General features: G+C 35.0%; 2 protein-coding genes and 1 pseudogene across 2 annotated transcripts; 1 reads left to right on the top strand and 2 right to left on the bottom strand.

Annotated features, from left to right (window-relative positions):
- The first annotated feature begins 5,705 nt into the window (after positions 1 to 5,705).
- Positions 5,706 to 10,727, top strand: LOC121799617 (serine/threonine-protein kinase PBL27-like). Its single transcript, XM_042199032.1, has 5 exons — positions 5,706 to 6,212; positions 6,604 to 6,794; positions 6,885 to 7,074; positions 9,395 to 9,786; positions 9,862 to 10,727. The coding sequence occupies exons 1-5, from the start codon at positions 6,071 to 6,073 to the stop codon at positions 10,474 to 10,476; spliced, it is 1,530 nt and encodes a 509-aa protein (XP_042054966.1). The 5' UTR covers positions 5,706 to 6,070; the 3' UTR covers positions 10,477 to 10,727.
- Positions 10,728 to 10,876: 149 nt separating this feature from the next.
- Positions 10,877 to 17,348, bottom strand: LOC121801040 (annotated as a pseudogene).
- A 4,467-nt stretch (positions 17,349 to 21,815) lies between these two features.
- On the bottom strand, positions 21,816 to 23,112 carry LOC121800308 (protein MNN4-like). Its single transcript, XM_042199883.1, has 3 exons — positions 22,402 to 23,112; positions 22,233 to 22,321; positions 21,816 to 22,130 (listed from the first exon to the last, which is right to left on the bottom strand). Exons 1-3 carry the CDS (start codon positions 23,009 to 23,011, stop codon positions 22,080 to 22,082), a joined length of 750 nt encoding a protein of 249 aa, XP_042055817.1. The 5' UTR covers positions 23,012 to 23,112; the 3' UTR covers positions 21,816 to 22,079.
- Between the last annotated feature and the right edge of the window lie 2,841 nt (positions 23,113 to 25,953).

Genomic DNA, 25,953 nt, shown 5'->3' with positions numbered 1-25,953 from the left:
TGGTGCTGGCTGATTCTGCTCATTGTCAGTCCATCTGAAATTTGGATCGTTTCTCCAGGGCGCATCTCTCTGTCTCCCTGGATTCCAGCTCCCATCGGGATTCCAACTTCTCATTGCATTGACCTGGGCCTGATAATCTCCTTCATGGGTCCCGTAATATTGCTGAATTTGATTATCTCCTTGACCAGGAGATTTATCCTTCCCTTGTGAAGCTTGTGGAATTGTCTTTTCAATCGCGTTCAAAAGAGCCTTCTCGAGCCTGTCAATCCTCGCTTCTACTTTATCATCTTCTTGTTCTCTTATGGCATGCACCGATCCTCTTCTCACTGCATTCCTAGGGTTATCGTACGCCTTCTTAGTGTCGATCAACTGCCCCAGGATTTCTCTTGCTTCACTTCCCCTTTTTCTTGTGAAATTCCCCCCCACTCGAGGAATTCATTAAGTCCTTTGACTCAGGAGTTGCCCCTTCGTAAAACAGAGAGTAGGTTTCTGCCTCTATCATTCGGTGGTTCGGGCACGCATCCAACAACCCCTTGAATCTCGACCAATACTGACTCAGAGATTCATCGTAATCCTGCTTACACTCTAGTATTTCTTTTTTCAGTGCATTCGTCTTGTTAGATGGGAAGAAATAATCTAAGAATTCCAACTTGAAGTCCCTCCATGTGCGGATAGAATCCGGGGGCAACCTCAATAACCACGTATTAGCTTCCCCTTTCAAGGTAAACGGAATTGCCCGTAGGCGATAATCCTCCTCTGTTGTTTCATTCGGCCTCTTCTGAATTCCACACAACTTACTGAATTCATTTAAGAACTCATACGGGCACTCATTTCTGCGCCCAGAGAACGTTGGCAAGATGCCGAGTACGTTTGTCTTGATCTCAATAGTCCTCTGGCGCTGGTTCATTACTATGGCTTGGGCTGGTTCTCCATCTAAATGGGTAGTGAGCGAGCCGATCTCTGGATCTAGATCTACTACGTGCGCCATGACTACTTCCTCTGCTTCCCCTGTTTCTGACTCTGTTTCTGATTCGGGTGGTGACTCTGGATCTTCGCGTCCTGACGACGTCCAAGATTCGTACCTAGTAAATTCACTCGGAAACGGATCTCCCGGGGTAAACCCTGATCCGGTGGTCACAGTAGAGACTGTATCCTTAACCCGCCAATTTAACTGGTTGTGCTTCCACCCAGATGAGTTGCTCCAGTAGGTAGATCTTGAGCCTCTGCTCATAAACTACAAATAAAAGAGAAAGAAAATAAATCAAAACTATTTACACCACAGACTCTGAACACTTAACAAAAGCACGCCATCCATCCCCGGCAACGGCGCCATTTGAAGGGCAAACACGTTGTGTTTGTGTATTACGGAGTAAGCAAGTGTGCACAGAGAAAACTAATGCAAGTGCTTGGTCAAGACACCACGCTCCTTAAATCCACTGGATCACCAGGTCCAGGAACTCAAGAGAACACGGAGTATTTTTATCGTTGGACACACTCGACTCCCCTTCAAAAAAATATTAAATCCCTCAACCCGAATACTATGAATTAGTATAGGGAAGCGGGGTCGATCCCAAGAAGATGGATTCGTGAAGTAGTGCTTAGAGACTCTGGAAACAAGCGGCTGCTGCCACGCAAAAGGGTTGAGAATTTTAACTACTTCTAGACCTAGACACGAAATGTAAATGCTAGACCTAGGACACAGAACATGTAATAGAATCAGACTTCAATACTGAGAGACACATTTTGCTTCCTGGATGGAGTAGACGACTAACTAATTAAGACCAGACAGGGAGAATAAAACAGCGGGGACCATGACTCCAATTATAGCAAGTACGGCTATAGCTGCAAATAACAAACTCATGCTCCAACTAACAACGACATGCAATTTCCTTACCAATTCAAGAACGCAAATGGAGAAAACAGAGCATATATCTAGATTCGAACAGAATATAAAGATTTGGATGCCGGAAACTTGCTATGAACCGGAAATACATCAGATCTACGTAAACTAGGCGAAATGAAATGAAAACACGTAAACTAGGCATGAAATTAAATCAATCTTGCTCAGATTCACGTCGGATGCTTAATCCACTCCGGATCTAAGCGATCCGAACCCAACAACAGACACAACCGACTCCATAACTCCGGTTTTCACAGATCTGCTCCGATCAACTCCGAATTCAAACAACCACAAACAACTCCACAACTCCAGCGAACTCAACCCTCCGATTTATCCACAAACAGACTCCGATTTTTCCAGATCCAACAGTGAACCTGCATAAATTCAGACAACAACTGCGAAACGCATCCAACTCGAACAATCCAACTCCAAAATTCCGAATATCAACGTAACAGAAAATCAAACTTGCATTAAAATTAGAGAATATTCGGCAAAACAAACAAATAGAGCTCTGAGCTTCGAACAGCGAAGCTCGGCGTAATCAGGAAAGTATGAAAGCAGAAATTAAATTGTTTCTTCGCTCCACGGAAGGACGGTGTTACAACCCACAATAGCTTCAAAGAAAACTAAACATGAACCCCGGTGCGAACCCTGAATCTCCCCACGAAAAGAACCCAAGTGTGTGAAAAGTGAACTAAGCTACAGGTTGTTAGCGAGGCCTCCAACCGAGAAGATCCCTCCAACGTGCATGCTTCTCCCTTTTATAGATGCGGACATAGCCTTCTAGAGTCTTCGTAGAAATCTCTATTCTACCCTTCAACTCCTAGGTTTCCTCCTTCAAGCAATTTTCCGCATAATGTCCACTCATGTGCCTATTTCCTAGGTCCACGCAACTCTCCTCCTCCTTTCCTGGACCTGGCGAAAAATCTTCACACACCTGGCTTAAAACGTGCGTTAGACCCAGAAATTTCACGAATTAAAGCCCTAGACCTATGCATGAAATTAGCCTTATCAGCAATCAAATAACACATGCATACATGAATTTCGCGAAATTTAAATCCAAATAATCAGAGCCAAAGACTGGCTCTGATACCAACTGAAGGGGCTGGCAGCGGAAGCGTGCGCGCAAAACGGATCACATGAATTTGATCTATTTAGCAGATTATTTAGACAAAATCTATTCGCGTAATTATCACATGTATCATGCTCATAACTTGAATTAAAACATGCTTTAGCACATAAAATCCCTAAAACATGCTTACTACGGAATTAGCCAATTTACCTTGTTGATTCAATCAAGAATCGATGATGGCTTGCTGATGGCTTGCTCTGTCTCCACGTGAAGATCTTCAATACAAGACCTCGGATCTTCTGACTGGTGTCCCGGACTATACGCTGATATTTGTGTGGGCAAATCTCACCAACGTACTAGGACTCGAATAATGAAAGACAGAACTCAGCTCACTGAGGAGGCACAAATTTCGAGCTCTCTCTTTAGAGGGAGACGAAAATTTTGATAATAAATTGTTATGTTTTCTGTCTCATTTATTCTCCTATTTATATAAGTCACATATTGGGCCCAGTCAGGGATCTAAGGAAGAATTTGGAACAAGCCTCACCCAATTAGCTTTTTACTAATTAAATTGAACCCACGATTTAATATAAGCTTATATTGGAATATTACGAGCAACCACTACAGAAGTAATATTGCACTGCCTTCCAAATCCAAAATTACAAGTATTCCGGGTTTCCTTTAATTGCATTTGATTCATTTCCCGCACTTAAGATGGAAACATCCATTAATTAATTAATGTCTGCTATAGACTTAATTAATTAACATATTTCGAATTCCAAGAGTGGACTTAGCAAGAAACTCTTATTTATTATTCATAGAGTAATCAAACTCCAACTAGCTAGGTTCCGAATAATAAAACCTCGTTTCGAGCTTCTCTTGTGGATGTTATCAAACGAGACTCTCCTCGCGCACGTTTCAACATAATAGCAATCCTAGCACCTCTAGATAATGATCACCACTACCCAATATACCTGGATCGTTGGGTTACGAAAAACCCACACCTTTGGTAAGTCAAAGTAGTGGATCCTCAATATCGTATACTCAATGCTAACGTACATTGATTAAGAAATTAATTTTCAAGACCTCGTCTTTCAGTAGATAGCATAAAGACTCGTCTTGCTGTTAGATCCATTCAGTGCTATACCACACCAACGTCATCTTATTTCAATAAGGTTTAGAAATAATCGGACTGACATTGCAACCTTTCGCGATAGGTAGTCTAGGCCTATCTAGGTTGTGAAATTCTTATTTTTCTTTGTTTAGAACTGACCGTGTTACCTTAAATTGGACGACGCCCACAACCGGTCTACTAAAATAAAGACTTAGACTTTGTTACGTTTGCTCATACATTTAAATATGTAATAAACAACCATTAAATGTAAAACATAACAACATTATGACAAAAATAATCTGTTGCATTTATTGGAAAATAACCATTAGAGTTTTACAGTATCCAATCACTCGAAATGTGATTTCTAGTATACAAAACCCTAACATATAATGCACCTATATATATATATATATATATATATATCAATTTTACCATTGTTATCTCTTATGAAAAATAAGAATTTGACAGACTTTTACAAAAAAAATAAAATCGAGGGGGACTTTTATCAATTTTACGATAACGATACTTCACTACGTCTAAAATCCAAATATTTATTCCAATGAGTTATTTGTTTTGTACTTATGCCATGTCTCTACATGAAACATCGACGTGACACATTACTCAATACTCCTTGTACTAATTAACCAAGTAAAACGACATTGACAAAATTCGAAAATTTAAAATACTGAAAATATTGTAGTATTATATTATATAGTTGTACTATCAAACCTAATTTATTTCAATAAAACTATTCTGACTTGTCAAACAAAATTATTTTAATAAATATTAGTAAAAATAGTAATATTAAATTATAATTTTAATTATTCTAATACTTTTAAATATATCTTATTATCATTTCCCATCAATGCCGGATATAGATTATGAATATTAATTATTTCTATTATATTTTACCAATTGTTCTGTTTTAATAATTTTATTAGTACTCCAATAATTAAAAATTGAGTAAGGAGCCATGTACACTTGGCTGTTTAGCATCACTATTTCTACTTATTTTACTTATATAACAAGACAAAAACTACAGTCATCAAACACTCGAAATACTCATGAGTGATCATTTAATTTTTAACTATCAGAAGATTTCAACCACAAATACAAATAATACACAAGTATTCTACAATTACTGTATTTTATAAATATTTTCACCTCTAAATTCCCCATGTGTTAAGCATGTAAGTGATGGCCGGTCCCACAGTTGAATCAAAGATAAGTTAATAACAAAAAGTCTTTAATTTAATTAATTATTTTTTACTCCGAAGAAAAAAGGGTCAACTTTGTGTCGGACGGCGGTGGCCAAATATTTTAGTTTAACATTTGTTATAAAATATTTTCTCTATATACTATTAATAAATTTGACTGTAAATCAGACATTTTCATTTTAAATTAGTAAAATATAAAGTGAAAAAATAGAGTATTAACATCAGATTATTAGAACATAAAGCACAAGATTTACTAGTAAAACATTGTTAGCCACACACTTATTAAGCACTGCAACAATTAAAAGAAGATTAATTAAGAAAAATCCCCTAATTTTGCTCTTTCAAAGATTTAAATTTTACCCCAAAAGAAGATTACAAACACCTTCCTTTTTGACTTTCACCATTCACACCATTTCATGAATGAAAATTATTCCAACATATTAGTTGCAATTTTTTCTCCTTTTTCCGTTTCTTTAACTTTTTCATCCCTTTCTTTAACTTTCTCTTGAACAATCAAGATTTTCTTCGATTTGTTGATCTGCTTTTACCTCAGCACAGATATTAGCTGATCTCTGCTCTCGAAAATATTGGGGTTGGGATGAGCTGCTGCTCATGGCCGGAATACCCTATCAAAAGTTTTCAAGAATCGAATTTTGACGAGATGGGCTGCTTTGAATGGATAGGAACACGCTTGTGACGGTCGAAATTCGTGATATATATATGTATATTGAGTAGCTGAAGAGTGTTTTTGCGGAGTGGGTCGAAAAATGGGTTGTTTTTCCTGCTTCGGATCATCGAAGACAGAAGTAAATAGTAGTAGCAATGGAGTCAAAGAAGTGTCAAAGAAGGATTCTGTTAAAGAGGGTTCAGCAGCTCAGACCAATTCTAATGTAAATAGAGTGAATTCAGGTAATTTGAATTGAGCACTGCAATAGCCTTTTTTTTTGTTGAATTTTCAATTCTGTGATGGTTGGTGTGAGGGGTTTTTGTTCATTTGAAAAAATTTATGATTTGGGTTTCTTGATCTGTGGATTATGGTGTTCTTGGTGATCTGGGTGAAATTGGGTCGAGAATTGTTGTGAATGTGATTATTGTTGCTGTGTTTTGGGAGAAATTGTTAGTGGCATTTGAAAGAATGAATCTGTAATCATCTATAGTGTAGAAGGTAGAATGAGTGGTGCAGATGACCTATTCATTGGAGCAATGTGATAAGCTGTGGATAAATTATGAGAAATTACATTCTTGATTATTTTTTACAGACGTATCAGGTGTATTAAATGAATATTTTAATATTCCACAGATAAACCAAGACTTCGGACTGGTAACGATTCTAAGAAAGAAATGACAATTCCGAAAGAGCCAAATATAGCTGCACAAATATTCACATTTCGTGAACTTGCTGCAGCAACAAAGAACTTTAGACCAGAGTCCTTGCTGGGTGAAGGTGGGTTTGGACGTGTTTACAAAGGTCGACTAGAAAGCACAGGACAGGTTGGCTACCTTTGTTGTATATATAATTGAATTTGACATGTGTTATGTGTTCTTGCTTTGTGGTCTATGACACATAGTTATCTTGTACAGGCTGTTGCAGTTAAACAGCTTGATCGGAATGGCCTTCAAGGGAATCGGGAGTTTTTGGTGGAGGTTCTCATGCTTAGCCTCTTGCATCATCCAAATTTTGTCAACTTGATAGGGTATTGTGCTGATGGTGACCAACGTCTGCTAGTATATGAATACATGCCATTGGGATCGCTGGAGGACCATTTACATGGTTAGTTACTATGCGAAAAATCTTTTATAATTTGGAGTTAGATTAGTGCATAGATTTGTTAAAATTATCACAATGTTATAAAATTGACACAAGAGCTTGATATCCTTTTTTAGTTTTAGCATTGTTTTGCTTGGACAATTGTTGCTGGAGAATTTTTGCTACTCCAAATAAAGAGAACTCTGGATCCCAGATTAATGTCTTGGAATCTATCAAATATTCATTGACTTTCCTTCTAGCTATGTGTCTGATTTTTTCCTAAGTAGCTGCATCAAAACTATGGAACATAACTTGCATTTTCTATGAATGTTTCTCATATGGGGTATTAGGTTGGGAAAGAAGATATTTTATTTGTAATACTGTCTACTGGTTCCCTAATTAGATTACGATTGCTGAACAAGCTTGGTTCAGAAAATAGTTCATATGACCACCTCCATACTTAACATAGGGGTTCATCACGTTACAGGCTCTTTCATTATCTTAATTATGTCCTAAGCAATCTTATAATCCTAGTGCCTCACTAATTAGCTTTTGATCACTGAGAAAATTCATTGGCAGACATAGCTTGACTGCCCCTAATGCAGCAACTTGAGTAATCATAAAATTATTATAACCATTCCATCTGGGGTTGTAATTTCTTCATATTTTTATCTGATTGGTATAATAGCCGCACCCGCATCTTATATTTGTAACATACTCTTTACAGTAGACTAGTTTGGATACTATCCTTAGTACTTATTTTTGTTATGCTGTTCCACATGCTTAAATTTATTCATAGCATTCTCTTAGAAAGAAAGGCTATTTCTTAGTATCACATGAATTTGACTTGTTGTAGCTTTAAGATTTTATGACACTTAGGAGAATACAGACAGGGGTGGCAAGTAGGTAGGAAGTTGGGAACGACTCATCTAGCTAATTTGGTTGACTATTTTGAAAAGAAGGGGTTAAGTTTGAAACTAACATACACTTTTTTAAGATTCTTGCTTCTTTACCCTAATTAGTGTACAAATGAGCTCTCCAAATCAAATTCGATATCGTCTGACAATTTCTTTTATTTAGGACTGAAGATCTTATCCAACTTTAGGTTTGTAATCAATAAAATATTATGCTCCAATAAAATATAAATTCATCTTGGCTAATACTGTCAGAATTTTGCTAAAACCATTATAATAAGCTCTTGATTTCCCTTTCTAGTAAAGAACTAGTATGAAATATCATGCTTTCTCTTGATTTTGCTAATTGCTAAGAGTGGAATGTATTGTTAAATGCAAGTCTCCCAGTCCCAGATACTAAGAATTTGAATTTATCTCAGCCCAAATGAAATGCAAGTCTCCCAGTCCCTGCACAGCATAGTTATTTGCATATATCAATAGTTGTCTACACTTGTGATCAACTTTAGATATGAATATGGTTACAAATCTTTAGCCAGTTTCTTGAGCTTGTTTGTTCATAGAATTGTTTTTCTCATGCCCTACCTTTTTGTTACGAATACATGCTGTAGTTTGTCCCATCATATGAGAGTTCATATGCCAGACTAAGACCATAATCTTTTGGGTTTTTAATATGTCAAAAGCGAGACTTCAACATTTAAATATCTGTTAAAATATTGGAGTGGAAGATCTGTACTAGTAGTCTATTCTGAATCATAGCATCATCACGGAACATGACTATACATAATATGTACTTGAGTTGGTTGGCAACTTTCCGTGACTTCTTCATGTAACATTTGGACCTCAGCTGATATAGTTTCTAACAATTCAATTACCTGATATAGTTTCTAGCAATTCAATTACACGAGTTAGGTTGTTATTTTTGTATAAAATATTTATAATTGACTATTGACTATAAAGTGTTAGAACATTATGTTTGAACATCATGCAGTACACAAAATATTATTCTACGAACAATAGTACGTATTAGATCAAAAGAAGGTAGAACTATAGCATTTGGACCTCACTGATATATAGATTTCAGGCAGCTAGTTTGTTGTGTTTTATGCTGTTATTCTTGACTAAGAATAGAGACACAGTAACAGTGAACTACACCAAGGTCTTCCTGTTATCTCAATTACAAAACATTCTATGCGATGTGAAAAGAAATGTAATAACCTGTAACTGGTGAAGACGTACCAAATATTAACATGCTTGAACTATGTCGATTGGAATGGAGAACTCTTTACTTGTTGAAAATGTGTCCTTGATTGTTTCTTAAATGAAACAATGATTTCAGACTTGGTGTGTTACTTTGTGTCTCGTTTTCTCACATTTGTTGTCAATCGTCTTTTCAATCTGCTAAACTTGTTCATTACAATATATCTGTATAGATGTTCCGCCGGATAAAGAACCTTTGGACTGGAATACAAGGATGAAGATAGCTGCCGGTGCAGCAAAGGGATTAGAATACTTGCATGACAAAGCGAATCCACCTGTCATTTACAGAGACCTAAAATCTTCTAACATTCTTCTTGATGAGGGTTACTTCCCAAAGTTGTCGGATTTTGGGCTTGCGAAACTGGGCCCCGTTGGGGACAAAACCCACGTCTCTACGAGGGTGATGGGGACATATGGTTATTGTGCCCCGGAGTACGCTATGACTGGTCAGCTCACCCTAAAATCTGATGTCTACAGTTTTGGAGTTGTCTTTCTCGAAATCATCACTGGTCGTAAGGCTATCGACAACATGAGAAGTGCGGGGGAGCAGAATCTCGTCGCATGGGTATGTGATTCAGATTTCATTTTCTGTGCGCAATATATTCCTTTGTACTTGATTCTCATCTTGAAATGGACGCAGGCGAGACCGCTATTCAAGGACCGAAGAAAGTTTCCGAAAATGGCAGATCCTCTACTGCAAGGCCGTTACCCTATGCGTGGTCTCTATCAGGCACTAGCAGTGGCGGCCATGTGCTTGCAAGAGCAAGCAGCCACGAGGCCTCTAATCGGTGATGTTGTTACTGCTTTAACATATTTGGCCTCACAGAGTTATGACCCCAACGCACCCGGCTCCCAGAGCAGAGGGGGCTCGGGTACGCCAAGGCACAGGGATGTGCGCAGGAATATATCTGATGCCGACAGCCTGGAAGATGTGGGGCGAGGAGGCCACTACGGATCACCTTCTGCACACAAGAACTCTCCCAATTTCAGGATGAAAGACTCGGTTGGAGACTTAAATGCAGGTGCAGAGTTGGGGAGGATCGACACAGGGGGCGGGTCAGGCCGGAGATGGGGTGTGGACGAACCGGACCGCTCTGATTCTCAATGGGGGAGCCCTGCCAGTGGCGTTCGAACAAGAGAGACTCCGAAGAACCGGGACCTGGACAGAGAGCGGGCGGTTGCTGCTGCGAAAGTGTGGGGAGAGAACTGGAGGGAGAAGAAGCGGACGAACGGCCCAGGGGACGACGTTGTGTGAATAAAATCCTCTGAATCCATTGGTGCCTGTTGGTGTTTGGCCAGAAAGGCTACAATATATTGATGAGCCTTTGTGGTTGGATTTTCGTGTATGAAAATGTTGGTTGAAGATTTGATAGGGAGAATGTTCGTCTTCATGGAGAATTTTTGCTCTCATGTCTGTCTGTGTTGCATGGAAATTAAAAATCTCTAATCTTGTCTTTTCCACACACACAGTTGCTACTATGCGAATAATGCTTTTGGACTTTATAATTTCACGTTTGTGCTCCTACATCTTTGTTCCTCATATATGTCCACCATTAAAGTATTTGAAAAAACAAATTGATATAAGTAATTTTAATGCAATAACACATTTTTGACATATAGTACATAATTAACAGTAGTTAGTGGGTCGACGAGGCTCCATTTTCCAGACATCACTTCATAATCATATACATGATAAATCTATTCTGAATTTGTACAACTAATACATCTATAATATATTATCATTAGGAAATACTACAACATTAACTTGAAAAACAAACACAAACCAAATCAGTTAGCAGAGGCCCATTTTGATCCATCATTTTGATATATCATCCAGAGAAACATACCGAGCTCACATAGTCATCCATCGATGATTGCTTCCGCTTCTTCATAGTTGATGGGGGGCTCTCGGCAGCCTGTCTGGCAGCAGCGCGCTTGGATGGGGTTGCATTCTGCTGAGCCAAAAAATGATAAATGAGCTCAAGATAACAAGGTTATTCCAATTATTCAAGTGGCACAGCATCCCTACCTTGGCTAGTTTCTTCTCTTTGCGTGCCTGCCTCTCCCTCTCATCATATTCTTGGTTTTCCCTCTCTACCAACCTAATTAGTGTATCACATCTCCTTGCAAGTTCTTGAGTCATTCGAGACTTTATAAACCAATCGAAACGGCTGCCTTGAGCTCATCCCAGTTACCATATCCGAGCTTATGCACCATGCACAAGCAGATATGTATTAGGGAGTCCCAAGAGTAAATTGGACACGCACCATAAGACACCGCACTTCTTTCTCATACAGCTCGCTAAGACGCTGTGTGTTGAAGAACTGGAAATCATGCCTGACAAAAACTGACATGCGCCATAACATACATAAATCTTAAAAGTACTCAACAGGTAAAACAAGTGAACAAAAAATGCTTACAATTGCTGCATACAAGGAATTTGAGGCTCCTTGGGCTTCACAGGACCACTTTGACGCATTGTCTGCTTGAGTACTCTGATTCTGAGTAACTACAGATAAATAACAACAATGGATTAGTCTACCAGACAACAAACTGACAGTTAAGTGTATAATTAAAGAGATAGAATAAACATACTTGCGTTTCCTCTCTCTTTTTGGTGGTTCAATCCAATTATCACTGACAATTTTCTTAAAATCGAACTTATTTTCATCCTTTACCAATGAAGAAAATACAAATGAGTTGGGGGCAAGAATAAGATAGAATCATAATAGCCAGCAATAAGCAAAGCATCCATACCTTTTCATCATCAAAATCATACAAATCAGCAGCTGGAGAAAGTGCATAGCATGTTAATTGAATTAATAAAACATAAATAAATGGACAAAAACCATAAAGGTCAAGAATATGAAACATACTGTCATCCATTTTGAATTTGATGGCATCTTCAGTAAATTTTTTCATCTTGGCATCAAGTTCGGCTGTTGCTTCTTCTCCCTTGGCAATTATTCGATCTATATCCTCATCTGTGATTGTGCTATCTTTGGAGCTGAAAACCATTTCAGCACCAAACCTTACCATTTGCAACAGCTCATCCTTATTCACAGCTACATAATAGAAAACCAAAATACATAAATAAATCACAGCAATACTGCCAGCGAAGGAAGCAATGATAGTGGATGCATAAGACTTACTCTTTTGTTCTGCTAGTCTCCCTTGCTGGATAACCAAGGCATCAAGAGCAAGCTTCTTATAGGCCCTTTCAATAACTTTTTCCTCAATAGTGTACTACATAATAGCAAATGATAAGTCATTGAACACTGAACCTCCAGAGCCTTTGATATAACCATAAATATTATGACAAGACAAACCTCAGTGCAGAATCGGAATACTTGAACGTCCTTCTTCTGTCCTATCCTATGAGCTCGATCCTGTGCTTGTAAATCAACCTGTGGGTTCCTGCAATCATACGAGCCTAGGATTGTAACTCAAAAAGCCAATTGAATAGCATTCAATAAAACCAAAACAGTATAGAACCAAATTCTTACCAGTCACTATCATAAAGAATGACAACATCAGCAGTCGCAAAATTAATACCAAGACCTCCAGCCCTAGTTGACAGCAGAAAGACAAAATTTTCGCTTCCTGGTTTATTGAAGCCTTCAATGGAAGCATCTCGATCTTCTCCCCCTGTATTCCCATCAATTCGGCAATAGAGGTACCCAGAACATTAAGTAATCCTCAAGAATGTCTAGCAGTCTTGTCATCTGATGCATGTAAAAGAAGTGATGGTTATGGGGAACCCCAAAATAAAAAGGAACCGGAAACAATATAATAATCTAGACAATCTATAAGTAGTACAAGATTCTGAAAGTAGATGAAGTTGGTCATGGTTACAACCTGGGAAAATATCAAAACTCTGGAATCGCGCTCCTTTAATTTTGGGAGCAACTTGTCAAGAAGAACCATCTTGCCTGCAACCAAAACAGATAGAAAACTATAAAAGTTAACAAAGCTGAGAAAGGAGAACCCAAACTAGAGCGTATAGTGTGTTTTCCTCCATGATCTTCTAGCAAAGCCTTACCAGCATTTTCAATGAGATGCACTCCTGTGCTATAAGGTGGGCCAGGTTCCGCGCCTTGAAACAAATAAGAATGATTACAACATTTTCGGAGCTGCATGGCTATATTAAGAAGGCGTTTGCATTCTCCACCAGCATTTACCACCTCAAGATCTTTCTGTAGCAATGCCTTATAGTATTGCTTTTGCATTTGGGACATACCAACTTTAAGTATTGTCTCCTTCTTGGGAGGTAAACCTTTCTCAACATCAGATTTTAGCCTTCTAAGAAGGAAGGGCCGGAGAACCTGGTGTGTCACCAAAAGGACTGCATCAGTCACACAAGTGAATTGCTCAAACAACTGCATCTCAAGAACTTTAATTGATATATCAAATTCTAATAGTCTCTGTACCCATAGAAACAGATAATAGGATGAAGATTTTCACTATACAAGAGAAATGGTACAGAAGTTGCAAAACCACTTCTTTATGCAATACAACTTATATTGCATTTTAAAACATAATTTAGAGTATCCAACACATGGATCTGTGATGCTTGTGAATTGGCCAGCCTACAGCTCTCATGCACTTTTTGATTACTATCAAATATAAGAATACCATTTTTGGCACAAAGAATTATCTTAATATAACAATCACATACCTTGTGAAGTTGTTGGACAACTTCATGTTCATCATTTTCACCAGAGATTTGGAACCACTTGTCAAACGTCTCTGCAGAACTAAATATTTCTGGAAGCAAAAAGTTGAGGAGAGCCCAGAGTTCATGAAGATTATTCTGCAAAAGTGCAAAAAAACATTGGGCAAACATAAAACTAACATCACATCTCTTAAATAAATATACTCGAATGTAAACCTCAGCTTCCTAATGTATACAGTGAAGATTTCTGTGGAACTAATACAAGTTCCTAAAAATCAAATTAAACTCAAACTAATTAGAAATTAAAAAAGTACTACATTTTAGATATGTAATCTTTATCTTCCAAAAGAAAACATGATATTATACCCCACTTCAAATTCTGCACCAACTTATGTAACAGTTATTGTAGAGTTCATAAAATGGCCGAGACTTAGCAACTGTGACACAACAAAATATTACCTGAAGTGGTGTTCCAGTAATCAGAAGTCGGTAGTTAGTATTATAGAGCCTCATTGTTTTTGAGAGAAGGGAATTCTCATTCTTGATTCTATGAGCCTCATCAATAATGATATAGCGCCAACTAAATCGGCGCAATGTAGTCTTTTCTTTGATGGCCATCTCAAAACTTGTAACACAAACATCGAACTTCCCAGCAACAAGTAACTCCTCACGAATATACCTCTAGAAAATATCAAAATAGGATTTTTGAAATCAATAGCAGTAGAAACACAAGTCCTGGAAAACAATATCTAAATTGGTATTGCAGGCTTACCCTTTCATCAGGATTTCCAAGGAACTTTACAGCACGCAGCACTGGGCAAAACCTTTTGATTTCATTCATCCAATTTCCAAGTGTGGATTTCGGAGCAACAACCATGTGAGGACCTGTAATTCTTCTGAACTCGTGCAAGTAGCCCATCAACGATATTGTTTGCAAAGTTTTACCAAGTCCCTAAATTAAATACAATACACTAATATTAGTACAAGCAGTTATTATAAATAATAGGGAAATAGATGCACCAAATATGTTGAAAATACCACTACTCTCCATATATACCATTTCATCAGCAAGTATCCCATTAATGCCATTTTCATACAACCGAATCAGCCAATTTAAACCAGCTAGCTGGTAGTCCCTCATCTTTCCCTGAATACCTGCAATCAAAGGTAAAATTAGCATAGGAGATAGGAGTACCATTTTGTGTAAAAAACAGTGCAGGGACCCAATACATACTTGCACCAAATTAGAAACTAATGCAGTAGAATATAAACATAGGGTAGCATTTACATATACTAGTGAACCATTCTAAAAGCAAACATTTAAGTATTATTATGGCAGAAGCAATCATAACAATGAAAACAAAGAGGATAAAGAAAATCTTACAAGAGGGCTGCACCAATAGCCTATTGTTTCCTGTGCCAGAAATGCCATCTTATTCCTCTTTGAGACACTCTTCATCTTCTTCTTCTTCTTCTTCTTCAGTTGTCTTTGATGCATGGCGGCCCCTAACAATTGGAGAGCACAAGAAACATAAGATTTACTTAAGAAGCAACTAGCTTGGCTACAGAGGATGATTATGTTAACAGTGTGAATATCCTTAACCAGTTCCATCTATTACTGACCTCTGCCCCCATGCTAAGGAATTCACTTCCACAACCACCTCTTAGTTTCATGATATTCCTAAAATATCTACTTCTAAGGCTGCCAACCTGTTCAGTTGATAACTTTTAGAAAGACTTCCACTAAGCCCAATCTTATTTATCTTCCTAGTGCCTACCACAAGGTGTAATGCAAAATAGAATTAGAAAAAGAGAAGAGACAAGACAAGGATTTCTACTGACAAATTTTAGCATCACTACATCCCTTCTCAACTGTCAGCTGCTCAACCATGTAAAAATAGCGCTTAAGCAAGATACAACACATGCCGATCTACCAAGATCTTAGAAACTCGATCATGTACAATGGTTAGGTGCAACCCAAACCCAACCTCAATTTATACAACAAACTATTTCGCAAGAGATCCTCATAACTATTAGCAGCTATGAAGAACAGTGAAATACTAACCAAGAAAATGGTAATATTAAAGTTTCAACCTATGCAGCCATACTGGAAAGCATTACCCACCTTCCCTTTTCCCTTCTTCTGATAAACAGACTGATCACCCTTGGCAAAATGAGCAAATAACTCTGTTTGCTGTAACAGATAGTTTAAACGACCCTTTCCTTTGTTGTTCTGTGCCAAAGTAGATCAGATCACATATCATATGATTATATCCAAGAAGATAATTTAATGTACACATCATATCAAGTATCAATTCATATTCAGAAAACACACCATGTCAGACTCAATAGCAGCATTCTGCACATCAAGTATTTCTTGTATTTTCTGCTTTTTACCCACTGCATTTCTTTAAGCCTTGCTCTTTCACGCTTTGAAATTTCTTTTGCAACAACATCCTCTTCCTGAAACCACAACTAAAAGCTTCAGCATAGCCCACTCATTCATTCCAACCATGTAAAGCATCTTTAAACAGCACCATAGATATAATGATAACAAAAAGAGAAAACTACAGAGTAGCTCATAAATAAAAAAATTAACTGTATCCTAAAGGGGGAAATACAATACCAATTTTGAAGAAAATTATCTTTTTTTTTTAATCTCCAAAGTTAAACAAATTGTAAGAAAAACTTAAACTTATTGTCTAACAACTAAGCATATGTTTGGTACCTGAGATTAGCCAAATCTAAGATTAAGTGCCCATTGGTAGTAGGGCGGACAAGTATGTAAGATTATTAACGCAGAGACCCGTGTTAGGAGCTGTGGCCCGGCCAAGCCCAATGAACAATTCACATTTCGACCTGTTTCACTATCGCACCGAAAGGATGCGATAGTGAATCTGTATTGGGAAATGGACTCCGACAACCTTGTCGAAATGGGCATTTTTTAAGCAGAGGAATTGGATGAGGGAGATGGCGATGTCGAAGCAACAGTGGCAGCAGTGAGTGAAAGACAAAAATGTAATTTTGCATTCCAATCTAGTACGAAATAATCTAGACTACCACACATCTTATTTTTTGACTTGATCACAGATCAGTCGAGCTACACCGTGAATTGAAAACAAACAATAACGATTATAAAGTAATTTAACCTCAATGTCATCTTCTTCCTGAGCGGCAGCGTTAGGAGCATCCTCGTCGTCGGAATCTTCGGCAGTTCGAGCCACCGCCTCGAGCTCGTCATCGTCTTCTTCGTCATTGACCTGGTCCCTAGCCACCTCCTCCTCGGCCGAGGAGATAGTCATCGATTCGTCAGATGAGTCCTTAGCACGCGAGGGTTTCGCGATCTTCGATGGTTTCTGTAATTCACCTCCGCTTCGAACAGTAGTACAGTTTTGCAGTTTGGGGGAAAAGCGGAGAAGAAAAAATGAAAAAATGAAAAAGGAAAATGGAAAATTGAAATGCAACCGATCAATTTAATTGGCGGTTTGGGTTTATATAATTATTTGGCATTTCCCGCCATTTGTTTGTGTGGGCTTACTCTTTATTTTAAATCTACTCAAAGCCCAATAAGAGATTCCTTTTTATGTCTATCTTCCATTTTATTTGAATGTTCATATAGGTTAAAGGATCTATAATCAGAGCCATATTCATTCATAGGGCTGGGAAAATATACCGAAATACTGAAATACCGCACTTACCGTATCGAAAAAATACCGAAAATACCGAATTTTCGGTATACTGTACTTTTCGGTACGGTATCATACCGTACCGACAGTTTTAGGTACGGTAAAGGTATGCAGTTTGCATATACCGCGGTATACCGCATCATAATTGCGGTATATACCGCAATTGCGGTATGGTTCGGTATGATGCGGTATACCGCAAATACGGTATATACCGCAGATATATACCTGGGTTTTTAATTTTTATTTAGATTTTTCTTTAATCGAGAAATTAGGATTAAGAGTTAATCTGCTGACGTGGGTGATTACTCATTCTTTAGTCATACGCGCGCTATATAGATTATCGAATAGTAGTAATTATTTTATTGATGAAATTTTGAATAAGTTTACAATATTTGCAAAATTAATTTAACATTCGGCAGTATTATGAAGAATTGAAGATCATATATGTAATTCAATTCAAAATTAAGGCCATAAGCTATTTTTCATTAATTAGTTTGTGTAGTTGTTGACCTACTAACCACTAATACGGCGTATTTAGACGTTTAACACGTCACTATATTACTGTATTTCATACGTTCACATGATGTGGTGCATTCTATTTTGATACTACCTCTTTTTATAAAAAAATAGAAACATTTGAAATGACACAAGTTTTAATTCACAATTAATAAAATAAAATAAAAGAATTGATAAAGTAAGAGATATAATATACTCCATCCAATTCAATAAAAAATAATAGTTTATGGCCTTATATTTTAATAAAAGATGAGATGAGGTATAATGTACTCCATCCATCTTTCAAAAATAGTTTCATTTTATTATTTTAGACTGTCTCACAAAATTGATCAATTTAAAAAAAATCACCACACATTACACTACTTATAAGTTTAAGTTGAGTCTCACTATTCATAAACACTTCTTCATTTATTATTCTTTTTTTCATACTTAACTAAATTTACATTAAAACTCGCATAGTCCATAAAATCTTTACTTTTAAGGAACTAATGAGGTAGAATAAAGAAAAATAAATAAAGTACTTGAAAATTAAAATTTCATTTTTATTAAAAAGAATAAATATTGAGTATCATTTCATTTGGACGTTCCAACTGTTTTTTACATTAAAATGATGTAAGCGCTCCGGACAAATAGCGACTTTAGTTTGTCTACAAAAAGTGATTTTTTAATGACTCGATATTTATCATCTAACATTAATTGCTCTGATCGTTAACAGAATTTATTTCATTATTGGACAAGTATTATTTTTCCTTTGCTTTTTTGTTTATCTTTTTTCTTAATAACCTGATTTGTTTAATACAGTAAGTTGTACAAATTTGTATTTATGTTATTAATTCATTTGTTTCGAGCGAATTGTTTTTATTTGAGGGTATTTTTTAATATGAAAATACATCACATCATTAAATTCCATTACGAGCATTTTACCAATATATTTAAATTTAGTTCTCTGAAAATATTTGTTATTCATTATATTTGTAACATTAAATTTGCGGATCCAAATCGTATTATACATACCATTTCCAATTTATTTTAGTCAAAACGGTCTCCCATAGAAAATCTCTGATTAATAAACAATTCAAATTCAAGCCGACAAGGAATTTTTGGTTAACGGCAACATTGTAACATTAAAATGATGTATCCCGTCAAAGTATCATTTTATGATGCAAAAGTATCATTTTATCATCCAAAAATCTAAAACTATCATTGTAAAACAAAAGTATCATTTTATCATTTGAAACTATCATTTTATCCCGTCAAAGTATCATTTTATGATGCAAAAGTATCATTTTATCATCCAAAAATCTAAAACTATCATTATTAAACAAAAGTATCATTTTATCATTTGAAACTATCATTTTATCTCATCAAAGTATCATTTTATGATGCAAAAGTATTATTTTATCATCCAAAAATCTAAAACTATCATTATTAAACAAAAGTATCATTTTATCATTTGAAACTATCATTTTATCCCGTCAAAGAATCAATTTATGATGCAAAAGTATCATTTTATCATCCAAAAATCTAAAACTATCATTATTAAACAAAAGTATCATTTTATCATTTGAAACTATCATTGTATCCCGTCAAAGTATCATTTTATGATGCAAAAGTATCATTTTATCATCCAAAAATCTAAAACTATCATTATAAAACAAAAGTATCATTTTATCATTTAAAGTATCATTTTATCCCGTCAAAGTATCATTTTATGATGCAAAAGTATCATTTTATCATCCAAAAATCTAAAACTATCATTATTAAACAAAAGTATCATTTTATCATTTGAAACTATCATTTTATCCCGTCAAAGTAACATTTTATGATGCAAAAGTATCATTTTATCATCCAAAAATCTAAAACTATCATTATTAAACAAAAGTATCATTTTATCATTTGAAACTATCATTTTATCTCGTCAAAGTATCATTTTATGATGCAAAAGTATCATTTTATCATCCAAAAATCTAAAACTATCATTATTAAACAAAAGTATCATTTTATCATTTGAAACTATCATTGTGTCCCGTCAAAGTATCATTTTATGATGCAAAAGTATCATTTTATCATCCAAAAATCTAAAACTATCATTATTAAACAAAAGTATCATTTTATCATTTGAACCTATCATTTTATCCCCTCAAACTATCATTTTATGATGCAAAAGTATCATATTATCATCCAAAAATCTAAAACTATCATTATTAAACAAAAGTATCATTTTATCATTTGAAACTATCATTTTATCCCCTCAAACTATCATTTTATGATGCAAAAGTATCATATTATCATCCAAAGAACTAAAACTATCATTATGAAACAAAAATATCATTTTATCATTTGAAACTATCATTTTGTCCCCTCAAACTATCATTTTATGATGCAAAAGTATCATTTTATCCAACCAAAGAACTCAAACAATCAATTTATTATGCAAAAGTATCATTTTATCATTTGAAACTATCATTTTTTCCCCTCAAACTATCATTTTATGATGCAAAAGTATTATTTTATCATCCAAAATTCTAAAACTATCATTATGAAACAAAAGTATCATTTTATCATTTGAAACTATCATTTTATCCCCTCAAACTATCATTTTATGATGCAAAAGTATCATTTTATCATCCAAAAATCTAACTATCATTATGAAACAAAAGTATCATTTTATCATTTGAAATTATCATTTTATCCTCTCAAACTATCATTTTATGATGCAAAAGTATCATTTTATCATCCAAATAACTAAAACTATCATTATAAAACAAAAATATCATTTTATCATTTGAAACTATCATTTTGTCCCCTCAAACTAACATTTTATGATGTAAAAGTATCATTTTATCCAACCAAATAACTCAAACAATCAATTTATCATGCAAAAGTATCATTTTATCATTTGAAACTATCATTTTGTCCCCTCAAACTATCATTTTATGATGCAAAAGTATCATTTTATCCAACCAAAATTCTAAAACTATCATTATGGAACAAAAGTATCATTTTATCATTTGAAACTATCATTTTATCCCCTCAAACTATCATTTTATGATGCTAAAGTATCATTTTATCATCCAAAAATCTAAAACTATCATTATGAAACAAAAGTATTATTTAATCAGATTATCCATAGTGTTTAAGAACGAAATTAATCAATGTCAATATCACTCTCATCTCTTGTATTAAATCATTCCACTATAAGAACACAAATCTAACCATTCAACACTAGCTACTGAGCTAAAATATAGAACTCCATTCTATAAGAAAAAATATATGTTTAAAATATAGGGATTAAATGTTTTTTTTCATAAATAAAAATTTGAATATTCGCCTTCAATATATTCTATTGTAAATATGTAAAGCCCGAATTCAGAAATGATTGTCATTATCTTTATAAAATATATTATTATATAATTTTATTAAACATAATACATAATTGGGGAGGAATTCGGTATTCGGTATACCGTACCGTGATTTCGGTATACCGCATATTGCGGTATACCGAAATGTCGGTAAGGTATCGGTATCGAAATTTTGGTATACCGACTTTTCGGTTTACCGGTATGCGGTATACCGAAAAAAAAGGTACGGTAAAGGTATGCATTTTGGCCATACCGCACTTTTCGGTACGGTATGCGGTATGGCCATTTCGGCGCGGTATACCGTACCGTTCCAACCCTATTCATTCAAACAATGAGAAGAAACTTTACATATATCTTGTTAACAGTAACATTATTATTCGATGCCATGTTTAATTGCCCATCCACACATAAAAGCATCAAGACAACACAGGAAATTTCCATTAATACATCAAAGCAACTGAGATTTTCTCCTCACCAAGTGATAATAGTCTGAAATTTTGATATAGGGTGTGTGACAAATTCACCATTATGAGTATTCAAATAGTACATAAATACAAGTATAGAGATGTTGACAAACAGAGAAGGATTGAAGAATGCCAATCTCATATGAATTTCTTCTTCAGTTGCCCTTGACATCAGCTGCTGCAGCTGCTACTACAACGTCGCCCTCCTGCAAAATCATTCACAACGAACATCCATTGTCGTAAATCATACTTAATATTCAAATACAAGCCCAAATTATGAGTAAACGAAATCCGAAATAGAGCCATACACTTTGATCACCAGGCTTCTTCGCTTCTTCAGCAGAAGGTTTTATTTCTTGAGCCAACTCTTTGCTCTCCTCCACCTTGAGGCCCTCTTCTGCAAACCACAAAAAACACATAAATTTGAATCATCAATGATCAAAAACCACCTTATTTAAGCAATTTAGATATACAAACCTTTTCCTGCATTCTCTTCTTCCGCTGCAACTGCAACTACAACTACAACATTGCTTTCCCCCTCAACGACGACGTTTTCGCCTTGGAGGATCTTCTCATTAGCACTAGAAGAAGAAGAAGAAGAAGATTCTTCTACTTGCTGAGAAACTACCTCTTCTTGATCAGCCTTGACCTCATCTTTCTTCTCTTCCTTCAATTCCACATTCTTGATCTCTTGCACAACCTCAATTGCTGCAGGGATTTCTTGCTCCTCTTTTTTCTCTTCCTTCAAATCCTCATTCTTGATGATCTCTTCTTTCTTCTTCTCCTCCACCTCCACAACCTTAGAAACAGCAGCAGCCACTTCAATCTCCTTGTTCTTCTCTACCTTGACTACTTCTTCTTCATCATCTTTGGCCTTAACAGCCTTGGATTCTATATTCTTGGGAACCTCAACACCTTGGTTTTCATTTTTCTTCAAAATTTCTGAATCCTTAACAGCATTTGCAGTCACATTTGCATCATTTTTGGGGATTTCAGCCTCTTGTTTTCTGATGCTCTTGCTCTTGCTCTTGCTCTTGGTGATGGTGTTTTGTGTTGCAACAGCATGCTTTGATTCTCCGCAACCCATTGTGTGTGTGTGTTTATGAGGATGAGAGTGAAAAATGGATTCTTGGAATATGGAAAGAAAGAGGAATAGAGGAAAATGGTGATTTTTTCCCCTCTGATTTCTCTCTTGTGAGTTTCTTTTTCTTCCTACAATATTGTTCTGGTTTAAATGGGTCAATTCACCGGTTTTGCCGTTGCTATTTTGATGGCTGAAATTTGTTCATGGGGAATTGAGTGGACAAGCATTTTACCAAAAACAATTACTGCTAAAAAAGGCGTTTTGATCAAATATGTGAAAATTAATAGTACTACTAGTATAAAAAAAATTAGATTTAGTATTATATGTACCTTTTATAAATTAATATTGTTGGACCATATAATATTGAATCTCGCTTACTTTACTCTCTTTTGTTTTCATATTTATTATCTCGTCTATTTGATTTTATCTTTCTTTAACCCACTATATCTCACTTATTTTAATTTTACTTATTTTACTCTTCTTTTATCTTCTGCTTTATTTCATCATTAGTATTTTTTATTTTCATTTAATACGAGTATTTTAAATACAATTTTTCTAAATACCGCATGGAAAAGAAATGTCACTAAGTAATATGAAAAGTAGGGAGTATTTAATTTACAGGTGTCCAAATTTGAAGCGATATGAAGTTAGGAAGAATAAATTATTAGTTTTGTTGATATTTATTTGGTGGAGATTTTAATGTATATACAAGTACTACTATTCACTAGAGTAGTCATTTTACAGTATTGAATGAAAATCGAACACTTTCATGTGGTTCGGTATAGTTTATACAATTCATTTTGTAATTCAGCGACGATGAATTTCAAATAAATATGTGAATAATTGAGAAAATTTCAAATAAATACAGAGCCCTAATTCATGCATGTCTTGTTTGTTTGGTGTGGTATCTACCAGTCATGACGTTTCGATCTATATATTATAGTTGTTGTTTAATTTGTATTTATAATGGAAATTAAAGAGCTATTTAATGGGAAATTTAATGTTGTCACCCCATGAGATTGGAATACTAAGTGGGACTATTGTGCCATCATCTCACAAAGTGGAAAATAATGTGAATTGTTACTATGCTTATAAACTGAATAATCTTATAAAATTCGATAAATAGTAGGATTGGCGAACATTCACTTAGGCAAACTAAAAAATGAATGGATTTTTTTTGGATAGACCAAAATTATCTTTTTGGGGAAGGCAAAAGAGAAAGTGACTCCATGGAAATTGGGGTTTTCGAATGTTGGGAATTTTGTTTGTCATTTTGGTGCAATGCATTTGGATGGTAAATGGTATTGCCCATAATATTGCTATTTTATCAAGCATGTCTTATTATTGACGTACATTTAGAAAATTTATTTACATTTCATGTATATTTTGTCTTTAAATGCTGCAGGCCCATGAAGCATAAGACAACAGGATAGAATAGAAATGAAGAATATACATTTGCGTTGCGAATTAAATAAACAATTTTCAATAGTGATATAACATAGAAAATTGTAAATAATTATTTGTTTTGCAGGCTGTGTGACAATTCATGAATTGGATGATACCCATGTTTATGACCTTTTTCCCATTAAACCAATCAATTTCTATGCTGAATTGAAAACCTATAAAAAAATTTCGTAGTTTACAACCTCGTAGTGATATTTTAAGAGTTAATTAGGATTTGTCTGGATGGATTTCCCCAATAACAAATTTTCTTAATTTTCCAGATGGAAGAAATTTGAATTTTTCGTCCTTTTCATTGTTCGGTTTATATTCACAATTTGATACTACTCCATTTTGGCGTTTTTCTATCTTTTCGAATTAAATTTATTAACTAACAATTTTCTGTTTTATAATTAATGATTACCGAATATAGCCGATTATTTGATACATCATGTGTTGAAAAATGTAAAAATAAATAAAATAACTATCTACTGCATTAATGGTGTATTTATGTTAAAGATGATATATAGTATTATAGTCTCGTCAAGAAGTACTTATAACTTATAAAAATTGTTCGATTGCTATTACTAATTATCATACTATAATCAATCTAAAATTAAATTATGAGACTATTTCAGTTGGGGTGACTATAACTCATTATTAAATTATTCATATAAGATTATAATATGAAATTCAATCTAATGAACCAAACATAATACATACTCAATCATGATCAGATATAATCTTTCAATAGAATGAACTCTAATATACTAGTGTTATATTTTCGAGCATATACATTTGCAATTTTTTTCACAAATAATTGGTTGTAATTAAGTGAATTGATCAACTAAGTGGAAAACTTTACTAATCAAACTTGTCCAAATATATCTCTTGAGCTTTAAAATGTATGTGCATCAACAAGTGGAGTAATGTTTTTTGAAGCTAAGAAAACACTGGATATGCATAATCAAGCAAATTATCCACTTATTGCCTATATTTTCGGCCCAATTTGTGGGCTAATAATGGGCCTCATGTATACCTACTTAATTAATGGGCTGCTGTTGATTCCCAATCGTATCTACATTGTATATGAGCAATTTATTTTGACAAGTATTCGCATTCATGAAACATGAAATCTGGTTTCATTTATAGGCGGCTATTAAATATGTATAGATCGAGATGGATAAAGTGTAATAAAAACATGATGTATATCATTATAAATTCTCTTATTCATTAATGCTTATTCTATAAATAGATTGATGCCCATACGTTATGAAACTCCTCCTCGCTTTCAAGATTGACTTAAATAAAGAAAGGAATGAGCTAATTGACTATATATGCAAATGCAATTGTTGTTTCATCACCATCCAAGAGATTGACTTAAATAAAGAAAGGAATGAGCTAATTGACTATATATGCAAATGCAATTGTTGTTTCATCATCCTTGGATGGGCCTTTTCAATTTTACTACATTTTACAAAAGACAAGGTTTATATAATACTTAC

The sequence above is a fragment of the Salvia splendens genome, chromosome 4 (assembly GCF_004379255.2).
Source record: "Salvia splendens isolate huo1 chromosome 4, SspV2, whole genome shotgun sequence".
NCBI classification, from domain to species: domain Eukaryota; kingdom Viridiplantae; phylum Streptophyta; class Magnoliopsida; order Lamiales; family Lamiaceae; genus Salvia; species Salvia splendens.
The sequence above is the reverse complement of the archived record's forward strand: the minus strand, read 5'-3'. Positions and strand labels throughout refer to the sequence as shown.